This window comes from Zonotrichia albicollis, chromosome Z (assembly GCF_047830755.1).
Source record: "Zonotrichia albicollis isolate bZonAlb1 chromosome Z, bZonAlb1.hap1, whole genome shotgun sequence".
NCBI lineage: Eukaryota > Metazoa > Chordata > Aves > Passeriformes > Passerellidae > Zonotrichia > Zonotrichia albicollis.
The window spans coordinates 30440452-30454455 of record NC_133860.1 but is presented as its reverse complement, the minus strand read 5'-3'; the positions used below and the strand labels follow the sequence as shown (position 1 = coordinate 30454455).

At 40.0% G+C, this 14004-nt stretch overlaps 1 protein-coding gene across 5 annotated transcripts in view; it reads right to left on the bottom strand.

Annotated features, from left to right (window-relative positions):
* ZNF131 (zinc finger protein 131) overlaps positions 1 to 14004 on the bottom strand; it is a 35560-nt gene that overhangs the window by 10752 nt on the left and 10804 nt on the right. For 2 of the 5 annotated variants that reach the window (XM_074532942.1, XM_005493713.4), the window contains exons 6-7: positions 12190 to 12320; positions 7278 to 9893 (exon numbers count right to left, since the gene is read on the bottom strand). In XM_074532942.1, coding sequence (XP_074389043.1) covers positions 9240 to 9893; positions 12190 to 12320 — 785 coding nt within the window. In that variant the 3' untranslated portion in view covers positions 7278 to 9239. Of the gene's footprint in view, positions 1 to 5346; positions 5432 to 7265; positions 9894 to 12189; positions 12321 to 14004 lie in introns of those variants that run through there. The other 3 variants (XR_012578164.1, XM_026797254.2, XM_005493712.4) reach the window with 3 other exon arrangements.

Sequence of the window (14004 nt, the reverse complement as noted above, 5' to 3'; positions counted from 1 at the left end):
CCCAGTTAATCACACCATTTAATCTGATGACACCATGCAGAGCTCAACAGGACTGGAAAGAGATTATTCTCATACCCTCTAAAGCACAGAGCTGGCATAATTTGGTTAACTGGGTCAAAGAACATCATATATTTCTCTCATATCTCTCAGTGTCGCTCATTTTTAAACCTAGGGGCACCCCAACCACTCTAAAGACAAAGATACACTTATTTACCATTCTATTCTTTAACACTGTAGAGTCATTTGTTCAACACAAAAACCAGAATATCATTAATTTGAAAGCCCATTCCCAATTCAGAACCAACATCAAGTCTATATCCTGCGCCTCTTGTACTTTCAATATAGAATTTCATGATTTTTCATGGACATGATACAGAATTGAACATACACACCACGTGTGTGCCCTGCCAATCCAAAGCCAAGCAAAAAGACAACCACTCCTTGCTGTGCTTTCTTCTTGTCCATGAAAAGTAAATCAGACATGCATAGAGACTTCTTATTCACTCTACACAGTGTCACAGTTCCTGATTTTTACTCCTGATAATGATACTTATAATACTCCTTTAAGATGTTTTACATATTTTTCCTTTGTAACAAAAAAATTACTGCTTGTATGTACAGTTCACTGCACAGAAGTAAAGGAGTTAAGCCAGCAGCTTCAGTGAATTGCTGCTGTACGCCTAGGACAATCACACACAGATGACCACAAAGGTGAAACTGAACCTTGAAGACCGCTAGACCACAACTGCTAGCCCGATGGACATAATGAAAACAACGGAGTCTCATTTCAGATGAAGAGGGGATCTGTTCACATTTTCTATTTTGAGTACAAACAATGGAATTTCTCATCATGTAAAGGAATCTTAACAATACATTTGATAATTCTGGCCGTTCTTACTGCAGCACTAAATGTAAGACAGAGTACTGAGTTTTAAAAAGTTTTGCAATACTACTGAATCAGATGAAAAAAAATTTTTACAGGGACTTCTCATATGGCTTGATGAGGCTGAGTTCCCTTCCTTCAGCCCACATGGGAATTCCAATTCTAACACAGTTTTCATGCAATTATTATTTCCAAGTAATTAAGACTTTCTTTTAATTCTGATTTCTAACTTAGTAATTAAAGGAACACAGAAAAAATGCTGTTAATAGAGGCATTTTTTCATCCTTCCTCAGCGGTTTCACTGGATGATCTAGTGTTTGTGCTCCAAGAATCAGACAAAACAGACATCTTTTGAGCATGTCCATGTTGCTTCTGTACTGAAATGCACTTGTCAATCCCTCTATGGGCAGAATGTCTTACACAGATGAAAATCATAGTAGCAGATGTAAACTTTGACTGTACAAATTGTACATAGAACATACATGCAAAAAATCTGTAAAATTCCAGAGGCCTTGGCAGACATCTTCTGTTCACAGCCCTGAAATCCCTTTCACATGCCATGCTATATTTACTGTTGGGAGGATTAGTGGAGACAAAAATCAAAAAAAGGGAACTCCCTGTGCTAAAAAGCACTTCACAAAGCACTTCTGAAGGATAAAATTTCTGGGGAACTGGGCAACTAATTGTCATTTTGGTGTCTACCAGCTGAAGCAGGTACATCTGGACAAAACAAGTTCTGTATGCTTTTAAACAAAACAAACAAAACCAACAGAACCCACATCAAAAGAGCTTCTCAAAAACAGTCTCATGACTGGAACAGTTACACAGACCTTAGTGGTGTATTTGAATCCTGGTCCTGAACCCAGAAGAAAGAATTCATATGCAGTCTTTCAGTGTACTGTCACTGCTGAACTATCCTATAAGCATTAAAAACCATTAAAGCAAATTTCTAGAAAGCTGGAGAGAAGGCAATTCAATGACTGTGATGCAGATCCATGTAGCAATTTACAAACACACAAGTTATGTACGGAACTATCACATCCTCATGTGAAGGAAAGTTAAGAAATAATTCTTCAACATCAGGTTTATGGCTCAGCTCTGTGGAAGACACCTCAAAAAAGTGATGTGATACTTAGCAAGAATGAAGCTTCAGTGTCAATGTGTTTGCTCTGCTAAGTACAGAAACTTCAGCAACTCTAATATGTATCTCCATAAATATTCAATATACTTTGCTTAACGTCTATATTTTCATGTCATGTGTAGGGCTACAGGTATTTTTTAACTTCAATCTTTTATTTTTCTACCAAACATGTTCTCAAACAGTCATTGGACCAGCAAAGAGGATGATATAATCCACATCTGGGAAAAAGGCCAAACCCAGTTTGTACTGATGCTCCTGCTCTTTGGTTATTAAGGGAAAATTGCATTTTATTTTTTTCTGCTTAGCAAGGTTATCGGCTGTTTCAAGTGATATCAAGCAGCCAAAAGGGGGATGGGACACAAAACCATGAGAAATTAAAAAAAAAAAAGGCAAAACTCAAAACCACAAGTAAGAAGAAGAACAAAGACATTGACAACTTTTTGCAGGAGTAATGATTTTCAGAAATATTTTATTTCAATCTTAATTCCAAATGAAATACTGTCAAGAGAAATCTCCAAACGGAGCTGATTACACTTCAAATTAAGATAAAAATTAGCCATTCATATCCTGCAAAAGAGCTGACACTTTGCACTAATACTACTTCTGAACGACTTTCCTTTGATGTTTGTTCAAAATCTAATCCGTGCAGAACCTGAGCATTTTTCAACCTGTCAGGGATGCCCCCAGCCTCAGGTGCAGCCTCTGGGTGACTCCTGCAGAAATGCAGTTCCAGTTACAAACACAAGCTCTTAATGACGAGTGCAGCAGCACAGGTGACGGAAGCCCATGCTGAATGTACTCCCTTCCAAGCAAAGGGACACAACACACGCAGGCACAGAGGTCTGAAATGTCTGCGTTCAGTGTGATGCTGCAGCTGTGCCGTGCTAAACATCCCTGGAAAACTGAAATCCCTGTGCTCCTTGTGGCATGCTTTCTGGCATCTTAAACAACCCTGCACGCTGCTGAGGGCAAGTAAAGCAAGACTTCCCCATTAAATGCTAACAGAAATGTGCCACTGGGAATGAAACACGGACTAAGTGATCAGCTCTCCTTCGGTGCAATTATGCCATGCTTGGGCAGAGAAGTGGAACTTTATTTAGGAGCAGAGCCCCAGGCTCAGTCCTACATTATAATTTTTGGACTTGGGCACAAGCTGAAACAGACTCTTCAACCTGACTTCTGGAAAACCAAGCTCCTAAATGAGGACTCTGTGGAACCCATAACCAATGAGAAAACCCCAGACTTACACAACTCTGTTGTGTGTAAAAGTGAAACTGAAAATGAGAAGCATGGTTACATTCTCTGTCCATAACTATGAGCCCAGTTTCATGCAGCTCCTCTCAGCCCACAATTAGCTCAATTCACGACAGCCTGGCAGGGCAGAGAAGATTGGCAGTAGAATCAACTCCTTTGAGACAAAGAAAAATGGATTTTTTTCAACTATGCTGTCCAAAAACCTAAACTGCCCTATCTACCGGCCTGCTGTAGAGGACAGGCCTGTCATTTTACACAAACACAGCCTCTCCAAGAGGCCACTTTGCACATATGAATTGAGCCTGCTCATCTTGACTCTGTGAGAACTTTCTCAGACACTGAAGTTCGTAAGTACATTTCAGCAAGCTACAGGAAATGCAGCAAAAGTAAAAATATAGTACATGCAAAAAAAAAAAATTGCAAAATACTAAAAGAGGGATCAGGTCACATCAGTAGTAGTTAGTAGTTGTCCTGATTAGTTCAAAGACAGATGAGTTTTTAAGCACACTCTACTACTCAATTGCGTTGCAGGTAATGTGTTTTCTAAGTTGCTTCTCGATTAAACATAATCTTATTTTGCAATGGGAGCTTTAAAAGTCATGATAGTATCAGCACGCATTGCTGCACACTGTAATAACCAGACTACCTTAATGAGAGACTAAGGAGTCCTTATACCTCTGATACAATCTCTAAAACATAAATGACATAATAATTCGGGCTGAGAACAATTATTTATTATAAACACCTGAAAAACATGGGGCTTGGGACACTGAGGCAAGTCATGCACGGCCATTACAACGTGAAATTGCTCCATGGTATAACACTCAGATCAGAGGTGTATTGGTTGGACTCCGGGCACTATTTCCAGTGGAGTGAATGGAGAGCATGTAATCCAGCTGTTATCAATCTGCTCAGAACTGACGACCTAATTTGGAAACTGGATTACACTGCAAGCACTTCTGTACAGCTGCATGGATTTATGATTCCCATGACGACCAGCAGAAAATGTATCCCAGTAATTCTCCTTGCACAGAGCAGATTTGTTTCCATGCAGCACTAACAAGAGTTATCACTAGCACAGTCATACTTTCAATGGTTTCATTGCAGATATCTAGACTGGTATAATCTCTTACTCTCTCTGCATCTTAAAATACCAATTCACAACCAGAAGAGACGCTCGTATGATGCAGTAATGCTGCAAGCAATGAAAGGCCTATATGAAAAGCATAATTTCTTAGAAAGTATTAGTCATTTCCAAATAATTTTCCAGGGCACTGAGTAAATTGGTGTTTATTTTAGCAACATAAAAAAAGTGAGTATTACCCTGTACTTCCCACATTAGGCATAGTCCTCTCATATTTCAAGCAAGTGATACACTGATTTCTATTTTGGAGTTTGGTAACTTGTTTTCCTTGCAATGAGAAGAGTCTTTGGTTTCATGCTTCAGGAGAGAAAGTCAGAAAACTGGACAGTATTTTCAGTTCCATCACTTGCAGGATTATTTAGTCTGTGTTACCATGAAAAACATTGAAAAAAATTTAAAAAGAGGGAAAATAAAAAATGCTTAGGTACTTCACAGTAAGTTAGAGGCTGAACTAAATAATATTTGCCAAGTGTCCTAAGAGAGAATTGTCTATCCATGAGGGACTATTTTCTTCCAAACACACAGAAGAGCCATGCTGGGGATTTTCTTAGTGTTAGCCAAGAATTTCAAAGGTTAATGTTTATTTCCCAACTCACAGAAAATATCAGGAAGAGAAGAAAACACACCCAGTTTCCAGGGCTTTGGAAGAACAGTAGAGCTAAAACTGGCCATGAAGAAATTGTGTGATGTTCCAGCTGTAGAGGAGCTAATCCCATCACTTCTCAGTATGGTTCAAAATCATGTGCTGTCCTTGGTTGTGTTCTTCCACCTCAGCATAACCCGGCCCAAAAAAGGATAACAACCCCAAATCCTCCCACAAAGAGTAACTTCTAAAAGTGTATCTTACAAGCGTCTCTGTCACATGTATCGCCCCCAGAAAAAGCACTACAGCTGTCTCAATTCTGCATTTCCTTGTGTCAGTACCTGGTGGAGTGGGAACTTGAGGCAGCCCCATGTCACAGCATTTTCTCAGTGGTAAAGTCCAGAAAATGCTTCCATGAAGTTCAACCTACAGGAACCAAAGAAAAATCTTTTTTAGCAAAGGGCCAATAGATCAGCTTATTGTAAAGTGGTTGCAGTATGAAAAAAACCAATTATCTGCCAGTGCAATTTAATTGCCTTCAAAACAGAAGCAGTACATTTTAATGTGTTATGATTAGTTATTTGTATTTGCAATAATGCAGATCCGGTGTTAGTTCACAAAATCACTGTTTTTCCATCTGGCAAAGCTAAGGACTCCATAACTGGACACTTTTTTGAGCACTCACTCCACAGCTGCAGTTTTAAAATAACACTCTGAAAAGATCCCAGTCAAGCAACTGTAAGAATAGGAGAACTGGCATGTTAAGGTATTTTATTTCCTAACTCCCAAACAGACTGCCTAGGACAAAAATCCTGAAGTTCTCATCTCTATTTGTTGGATAAGGCACTATTTAGAAAACAACCATCAATGAATGAAAGACAGTAGATTATTAACATATCCAGGAAAAATAAATAATCTCAATGAAATTATTTGCTTATTTCCATTCATGAGATTGCTCAGGCCCTGGAACTGCTGTAGATCTGACAAAATGTTTTAAAAGAAATTACTTAGTGCAAGAAAAAAAAAAGTAATGTAGGACCCTTTTTGATTGAATTAGATTTTCTAAATGCAGATGGGTTTTTTTTATATACACATGAGCAAACACTCTTCTCTTTCTGATAACAAGTACAAGTTTTTCTGAACTGGGATCACCAAAACAGGCTGTAACATCTGTGCATCCATAACGTCAACAAATCTACTTGTAGATGAACTGAAATGCCAGACTACATCCTCAAAGGAGCTGGTCTCGAAAGGACAGGTTTGCTCTGATAGGGACTGCACCTCCTCCTGCTATGAAGTTGCAGGAACACCGACAGCAACGTCCAAATTAACCACCGAACCCAGAAAACACTGCAGCATGTCTCTGCTCCTCCCACAGAATTTATCGTGGGTTTTGTAGGTCAAACACAGGATGAAATTTATTTGAATCAAAACGGGATTTTTTTCCCTCAGGCTCCAGTTAGCCCCAGGTGTGAGAGGGTGTCGGATAAAACAAGCGTATGCCTCAAACAATCTGCATTTAATTAACAGCTGGAACCCGGGGAGCTCACACCAGGTACAGCCTCAAGGTGCCGAGGGTTTGCAGAGGCTCGGCTTTAGGAAGATGCGGGATGCTGCACCAGTAACCTCTTGGGGAAAACCGCAGATTCTCTAGAGTTGAGAGGAGTCTGGAGATCCAGCGCAAGCCCCTGCCAAGGCAAAATCACCTGGGTCAGGTGACACAGCAAGGCGTCCAGGTGGGTTTGGAGTGTCTCCATGACTCCACTTCGCCAGTGTACTTCGTTTCTAGCCAAACCAACACACAGGCTGAAACACCAGCGACGCGCTATCACTGACGCTACCTAGACACCTCCGGCGGCACTAAGCGGAACGTGGAGGGCACGCTCCATCGCCGGCCCCTGGCTGAGCTCCCTGCGGGAAGAGCCGCCCGCCTTCCGCTGGCCCTGCCCGGGCTGCAGCCGCGGCCCTCGGCCCCGCCTGCGCCGCCATTTGCTGTGCTCGGCGGTCGCGCCATTTCCCCGCCTACCGGCGGGAGCTCCCGCTGCTTCGCAACCTTTGCTGCTGCAGCGGGCTCCGCTGGTTGGGAACGGGCACGAAGGAGGGCTCCGGCAAGAATCTGGGCTTCAGTCACTTGGAAGGAAGTTACAGAGGAGGAGGAACGGCGTCTGTAGCAGAGTTATTTCTAGAGGAGAGCTTTCCTCTGTGTCCCTCAGGGTGAGGACGGGACACCGGGCTCCCGCCCGGCCTCACGGGCAGCCGGGATAGACTGCGCTGGGCACAATCGCGGAGCACCGCTCCTCTCCTGCAAATCCCCTGAACTGTGCTGGAAAGGGGACAGCAAACAGAACCAAGAAACAGCCCAGCTGTGCTTACTAACCACGGCCTTGCTGGCAGTAGCATGGAATTGTTCAATTTACTCTCGACTGAAAAACTACACAAAAAACTACACAAAAGTTAATTTTGTTGGTCACATGCGCAGTCAGATTGTTCCTTTAATTCCACCGAGACAGACTTTGTCTATATGCATTTATACCTAGGAGGTATAGAGCTCGGCAGCTAACCAAACACGCCAGTCCCCTCCATGTTATCAGAAGACAAGCTGCTTATCAGAAGCCAGGTATAAATATAATAGCTAAAATTTACTCTCATGATCAAGGTTGGGCCACAGCCTTTCCCCTACACAGAATCTCATCACAGATTACTTCCATCTCAGAAAACACAAAACATAATTAAAAAAAAAAAATGCAAGTTACATTAATTAAATTGTTTGAAATTTTAATTGCAACTCATGTTTTTTTTTGCAACAGTTTCTCAAAGGCTATGATGCAACACAATAATATTGAATGAAACTAAATAAAAGCACAAATACCAGGAAACAATTCAGCATTTGAAGATAGAATAGAAAAGCCTGATTTTAACTAAGATCTGTAGTATTACGAAGAGGAGTAGGGACTGTCCTTGCAAAAATTCTTCCCTTAATTTAAGGCTTAGAAAGAAAAATTTCTTCAGGAGTTTGGAGCACCTCTAACCTCCAGCAGTAATTAAGACATTCTTAACATCCTTGACCAAACAAGCATTTTCTAAAAGATTTTAACTTTACAATAAAAAGCTATTAATCATATTAAAACTGAGATTGATCCTTAACACTGGAACTTGGCACTTAATTGCCAGTCATTCAGTTTTCTAACATATTGGATGAAACAAAAAATGCAACATTTAATGGTTGGTATTGTTTTATTTTCTAATATTGATTAAACTATTTACATTCCTACTTTTCAATTCACAGTTTAGCACTCATACCTATGGCTTTTACTTTTATGTTTAGCACATCTTTTTGTCAAGTGTCAGAATTTAATTTAAAAAAAAAACCAAGAACCTGATACCATATAGACAAGTCTCTGTTTATGTTTAAACATATTCATTTTCAAAAATGATTATTTATAAAAGAAAAACCTGCTTGTAGCTTTGTTCCAAATCATGTTTATCACAGACTATACCAAGCTTTTCCTATTTTTAAGTGTCCTATTTAGCATGTCCTGCTGCCTCTAAGTGAAGTCTCTTCCCTCCCTCAGCCCCCCGCCTCTAAATTTAATGCAAAAAGAAAATCAGTCACCAGCAATTTCAAGCAAAAATATAAAGCACTATAACATTACCTACACTGCCTTTCACAGAACTAAGTTCTCAAAAACTCTAGAAACTTCGTGGAAATTTAACCATTCAGTGTTGAAAAGGCACAGGACTTTTGTGCTCAGAGACCTCCAGCAACAGTGCTTTTAGCCCAGCCTGAAAGTTAAGATCTGAAAATTCACAGGTACGTAATTGCCACTTACAGCAGAACCGCTCAGATTTTACTGACTCTCCTGCCACAGACATCCTGCAAATTTATATAAGACTTTGCCGCTACTGCAAGAGGAAAAGAGGTGAAATTATTTTTACATAAGCCCAGGAATGGTGTGATGATACAATGATACAAGCTGTTCATTGCTAAAAATCTCACAAAGTTGTCCACGTCTTGTGGTAGTTTCTGTTTCATGGCACTACATGAATGGGGAAGTATTTTTCACTTACAAGAGAAGTTTAATTGTACATGAAGAAAGCTAATTTTGGTCCACTTGTCCAGCTCCTTATGGATAGCATATTGGAAAGGTGACCAGTGACTGTTCAAAAACCAATGTAAAAGTTAACAAAAATAATTTGGTATTTAATTCTTAAAACTGCAGTGTCATTATGTGTCCTACTCATCCACTTTTGCATTTTGTGTATCCACTAATTGTTGTGTTTTTAAGTCTTCAGCTTGCTCATGATGTTCCTTATCTGCATCATCTGCTTGATTATGATCCTTTTCTTCTGCTTCTCCTTGATCAACACTTTGATATTCTACTTGCTCAAGGTCTGTTCCATCTGTAAGTTCTGCCTGTACTTCTTCCATCTGTATTTGATTTACATGCTCGACATGTAACTGCTCCACATGAACTTCAGCACCTTGTTCAGTCTGAATGTGTTCAACTTCCAGGTAACTAATCTGCACCTGTTCCTGTAGTTCCTCCATCTGTGTGCCTTTCACTTGATTGTTATGTATGAGATCCTGGTGCATCTGTACCTGTGCAGGATCCACTTGTACCTGAATTACTGGTAGGACATGCACTTGCTCAACTTGTTCTATTATAGTCATTGACGTTACTGGTTCAGCTTCCATAGCTTCCACTGGAAGAACCTCTTCTGTCACTAACAGTTCTGAAATATTGTGCATTTCTTTGAGATGCCTTCTCAGCTCGCTGCCTTGCATAAACCACAGATCACATAAGGTGCAGTGGTTGGGTTTGTCACCAGTGTGTATTACCAAGTGGTCTTTGAACTGATCCCAGCTGTTAAATACGCTGTTACAAACCTGAAACGAAAGATACAGCATGTTAAACAGTGCCAACAGGAATGTCACAAAATACAGTGCCTGAGATCATGGCTTCACATTGTATAGCTTCTTGCTACTTGGATTCAAAACCCATACATTTTAAAGGTAAAAGCTGACAAGAAAGCTTCAAATGAACAGAAGACTTGATATTTATTTATTCTTTTTTTAAGAATGGTGATCTATTTTGAGTTGTGCATGCATAAGATACCTAGAAAATTCACAAGTCAGTAGAGCATATGAAAGTTTTCTCATCTGATATTCATGTAAGTATCATACCCCAATTAATACATGTCTGCTACTAGAGTTTTGGGTGTAAAAATATTTATGCATTAAGAGGATGCACTGAAAGTGTAATGCAGACTGTTGTTTTACTGACATTCTAGATGCAGTACTACTGCACAGCTTTTCCTTATCAGCTTTCACTTGCTCATGACATCGTGAGGTTTAACAGGCTAGGCTGAACTCTCACATTTTGTGATTCAAAAAAAAACCACTTGAATTTTTTCAGCAGATAAAACTTTTAAAACTCCATCCCTCTCATTCTCTTCCAGCCAAAAGTACTGCCTCAACATCAGACATACTGTTTTCTCAAAGCACATGAGCTCCCTTCTCTTCAGCTGGCACTGGAGGTAAATAGCTGGAAAACAACACACAGACTGCAGAAATTAAAGAGATGCAGGTAGAGGAGACAGAAGAGTGGGGTGGAGTCAGGCTTGGAGTAAAAATACCCACAGGCTCAGGAGTCTTTGTCCATGGAAATGTGTTTCGCTGTAGAAAGCAACAAGAACATCCCTTCTTATTAACATCCCTTCACTGTTGACAAACAGTTTTGAAACAGGATCTTCTAACTCTTCATAATTTTCAGTAACTGCACAGAAAGGTGATGGAGGGAGTATCTAACAGGATTAACTCAAGAGCAGGTCTGTGTAGTCAAGACAAGTATCTCCATTTTGCTGAAGTCAGCTAAAAGGGGTTGTAATACTATTGCCACACATTTTTCCCCCAGGCTCACATTTCAGAAGAAGATTACACATACAGTTTTTAAAATACTAATATTATAGATAAGCACTCAAAATTACTTAGTCATACATAAAGGTAATGACTATCAGCAATGCCCGGGCACACAATTACTGTTCTTGTCACACAGAATCTAATTCAGTTTTCAAGTCATACACCTGAAGAGCACAAAAGGACTCATCAAGAAAGCACAACTTTTTCTCGTCTTTGTTCAGTGAACAAAGATTTGTTCAAATTTAGTTCTAAAGAGAAAAACTAAAAATTCATCCAAGAATTGCTGCAGTTTCTGCAGGCTGAAGGGACACAAATCCACATTCACAGGATTTATAAGAGGATGAGGAAGTTTACAAAATGAGTTATGATTTGAATCAGCTCTTTAAAAGTGAAGTAAGATTTATCTCAACAGTTTTTCAGATGTCAGTTAATATAGTGACCAAGTACTAGCAATTTCTACAGCATTTATTTTGCTTAAAAATACTACAGACTGCCATAATAAATTTGAATTACCTTCCAGACAAAATCAGTATGTTTCGTATCAAACAGAGAATAACAGAACAAGAAATTAAACAATAATTTGCATTTTGGACTTTACTTTGAGCTTTACTTTTTGTGAAGCATGCTTAGAAGTGGGAAAGGCCTAGGTCAGTGTGTCAAGAATCTTGAAAAAGAAGCAAATGTAAAATGCAGCCTACTCAGAAGAATCTCTACAATTTTAAGTATTGTGAGGCTCCACATCAGTATTCCAAATTTTAAATGGAGATACTTAGATGTGAGGATTTATCTGCATATTGTGGTTGAATGTGATCCTAAGACCTCGCTAGAGTCTACAACTTCCTCGTTGGAAGAGGGGGGACAGGCCCTGATCTCTTCTCTGTGGTAACCAGTGACAGGACCGAGGGAATGGCCTGAAGTTGAGCCAGGGGAAGGTTAGGCTGGATACCAAAAAAGGTTCTTCACCCAGAGGGTGTTTGGGCACTGGAGCAGCTCCCCAGGGCAGTGCTCACAGCACCAGCCTGACAGAGCTCAAGAAGCGTTTGGAAAATGCTCTCAGGCACAGGGTGTGACTTGGGGTATCCTGTGCAAGGCTGGAAGTTGGACTCAATCCTTGTGAGTCCCTTCCAAACCAGCATATTCTGTGATTCAATGTTATTTTACGGAAGTAGCTCTTAGAGACATAAGCCACTCTCATTGCCTCTCCTGTTCAGTCCTCCCATGCTCCTTGAAGGAGGGAGGCACCTAACCTATTTCCATTACCTACCTGACATTCATACAGCTTCTTTCTTCCCTTTTTAGCACCAGCTCCAGACTGACAGGCTGTCAAGTGACATTTCAGTGTGCTATTCCGAGCAAAACGTTCATGGCAGTTTGGACATTCAAAGGGTTTTTCACCTGTTGAGACAGATACAAGGATTTGTATAAGTGTATAAAACCACCCAGTCTTCTTTCAGGTCTCTCTTCTTCCACTCTTTCTCTCTCATCTAGGTTGATAAATGCACTGTAAAGATGTGGCCAACAGGATTATTCTGCAGAAAAAGAGATGAAAATTGAGTATAAATGGGCAAAAGGCTGATGTAGATTCATAAGTCTCATTTAGAAGAAAACTAACGTAACAATTACCAGTAGCTTTTAAGGTATTTGTGGAAATTATATTACTATTCTGGTAAAATATTTTAAACACTTTATTTCACACTTTTCATCTGATAATAGTTACAATTAAAGAATCAACATAAGTCAATACACAGAGTGACATATTAAAGAAGGAAGAATTTAAATAGTACAACCTTTTATTTTCAGTAATAACAGCTTATGCTTGAAACTGAGCTCCAGAAAACAAAGCTGGCACAGAGTGATTGTTAAATAACAGTGCATCAATACTAAAACAAAAAAACCCTTGCATCCCAAAATACACAGAAAAGAAAGCACAGAGGGACATAAATGGGCACAAGCAACATAAAAATTCCTCTCAGTTTGGCCATTTCAACCATGGTGTCAAACATAGAAGCCAGCTAAGGACAACAGCAGGGGAAGCTGAAAGTAGGTCTTTTTATCATCCAAGGTACTATGCTGTCATCAAGTGGTAATGAACAAAGGATGTTGCAGCATGCACAAACACAATGACATTCAAGCAAATTAAATTACAAAAAAACCTAGAAGAGTGTGTTTCCTCTGAAAGGCTGTAATAACCTGTATAGGTACTGCCACCAACACCACTATTGAAACAAACAGATAATGAACTCCAAAAGAGGCTCAGCCATTTCAGGGAAACCATGAGGATCAATCCTAGCTAGTTTAAAAGCATGCATTTTCAGGCATGCAATGCTTATTGGACATTGCAGTGGAAAAACAATCTTCAGAAATATTTACAAGTTCCTAATTAGCTTTTCAAAAGAAATTCACAAGTAGCTGAAGTGTCACTTATACACCTGAAAGCTACAAAAAGATGTTAAATGGTGGGAACATTCCCCTCAATGGTTACAAAATGCTACATATTTGGTGAGTACAGTACAAGAAACGCAGAGGATGCTAAACTGCCTTCAGTGTGGCAGGTCAAAAATCATGGGTTAGTTGATGGGTTTGAAACTAGATGATCTTCAAGGTTCCCACCAATGCAAACCATTCTGTAATTCTGTGATTCTACAGAGCATGTGTGGATGACCAAAGAGCTTTTGGACAAACTCAAACACAAAAAGGAAGTCCATGGGACCCGATGAGATGCATCTGCTGGTCTTGAGAGAACTGGTAAGGAAGTTGGTAATCAACTATCATAAAATTAGAGGTGTGGCAGTCTGGTGAAATTCTAGATGACTGGAGAGGCAGAAGCACAACCCTTTCAAAACAGGGACATGAAGAGCCGGGGAACTACAGGCCAGTCAGTCTCACCTCCATGCCCTAAAAATCATGGAGCAGATCCTCCTGGTAGCTCTGCTGTGAAGACAGGCTGAAAGCCTTGGGATTGTTCAGCCTGAAGAAGAAAAGGCTTCAAGGAGGTCTGTGAGGACCTTCCAGTGCCTATAGGCAGTCTACAGGAAGGCTGGAAAGGGACTTCTTAAGAGAGTAGTGATAATGACAAAGG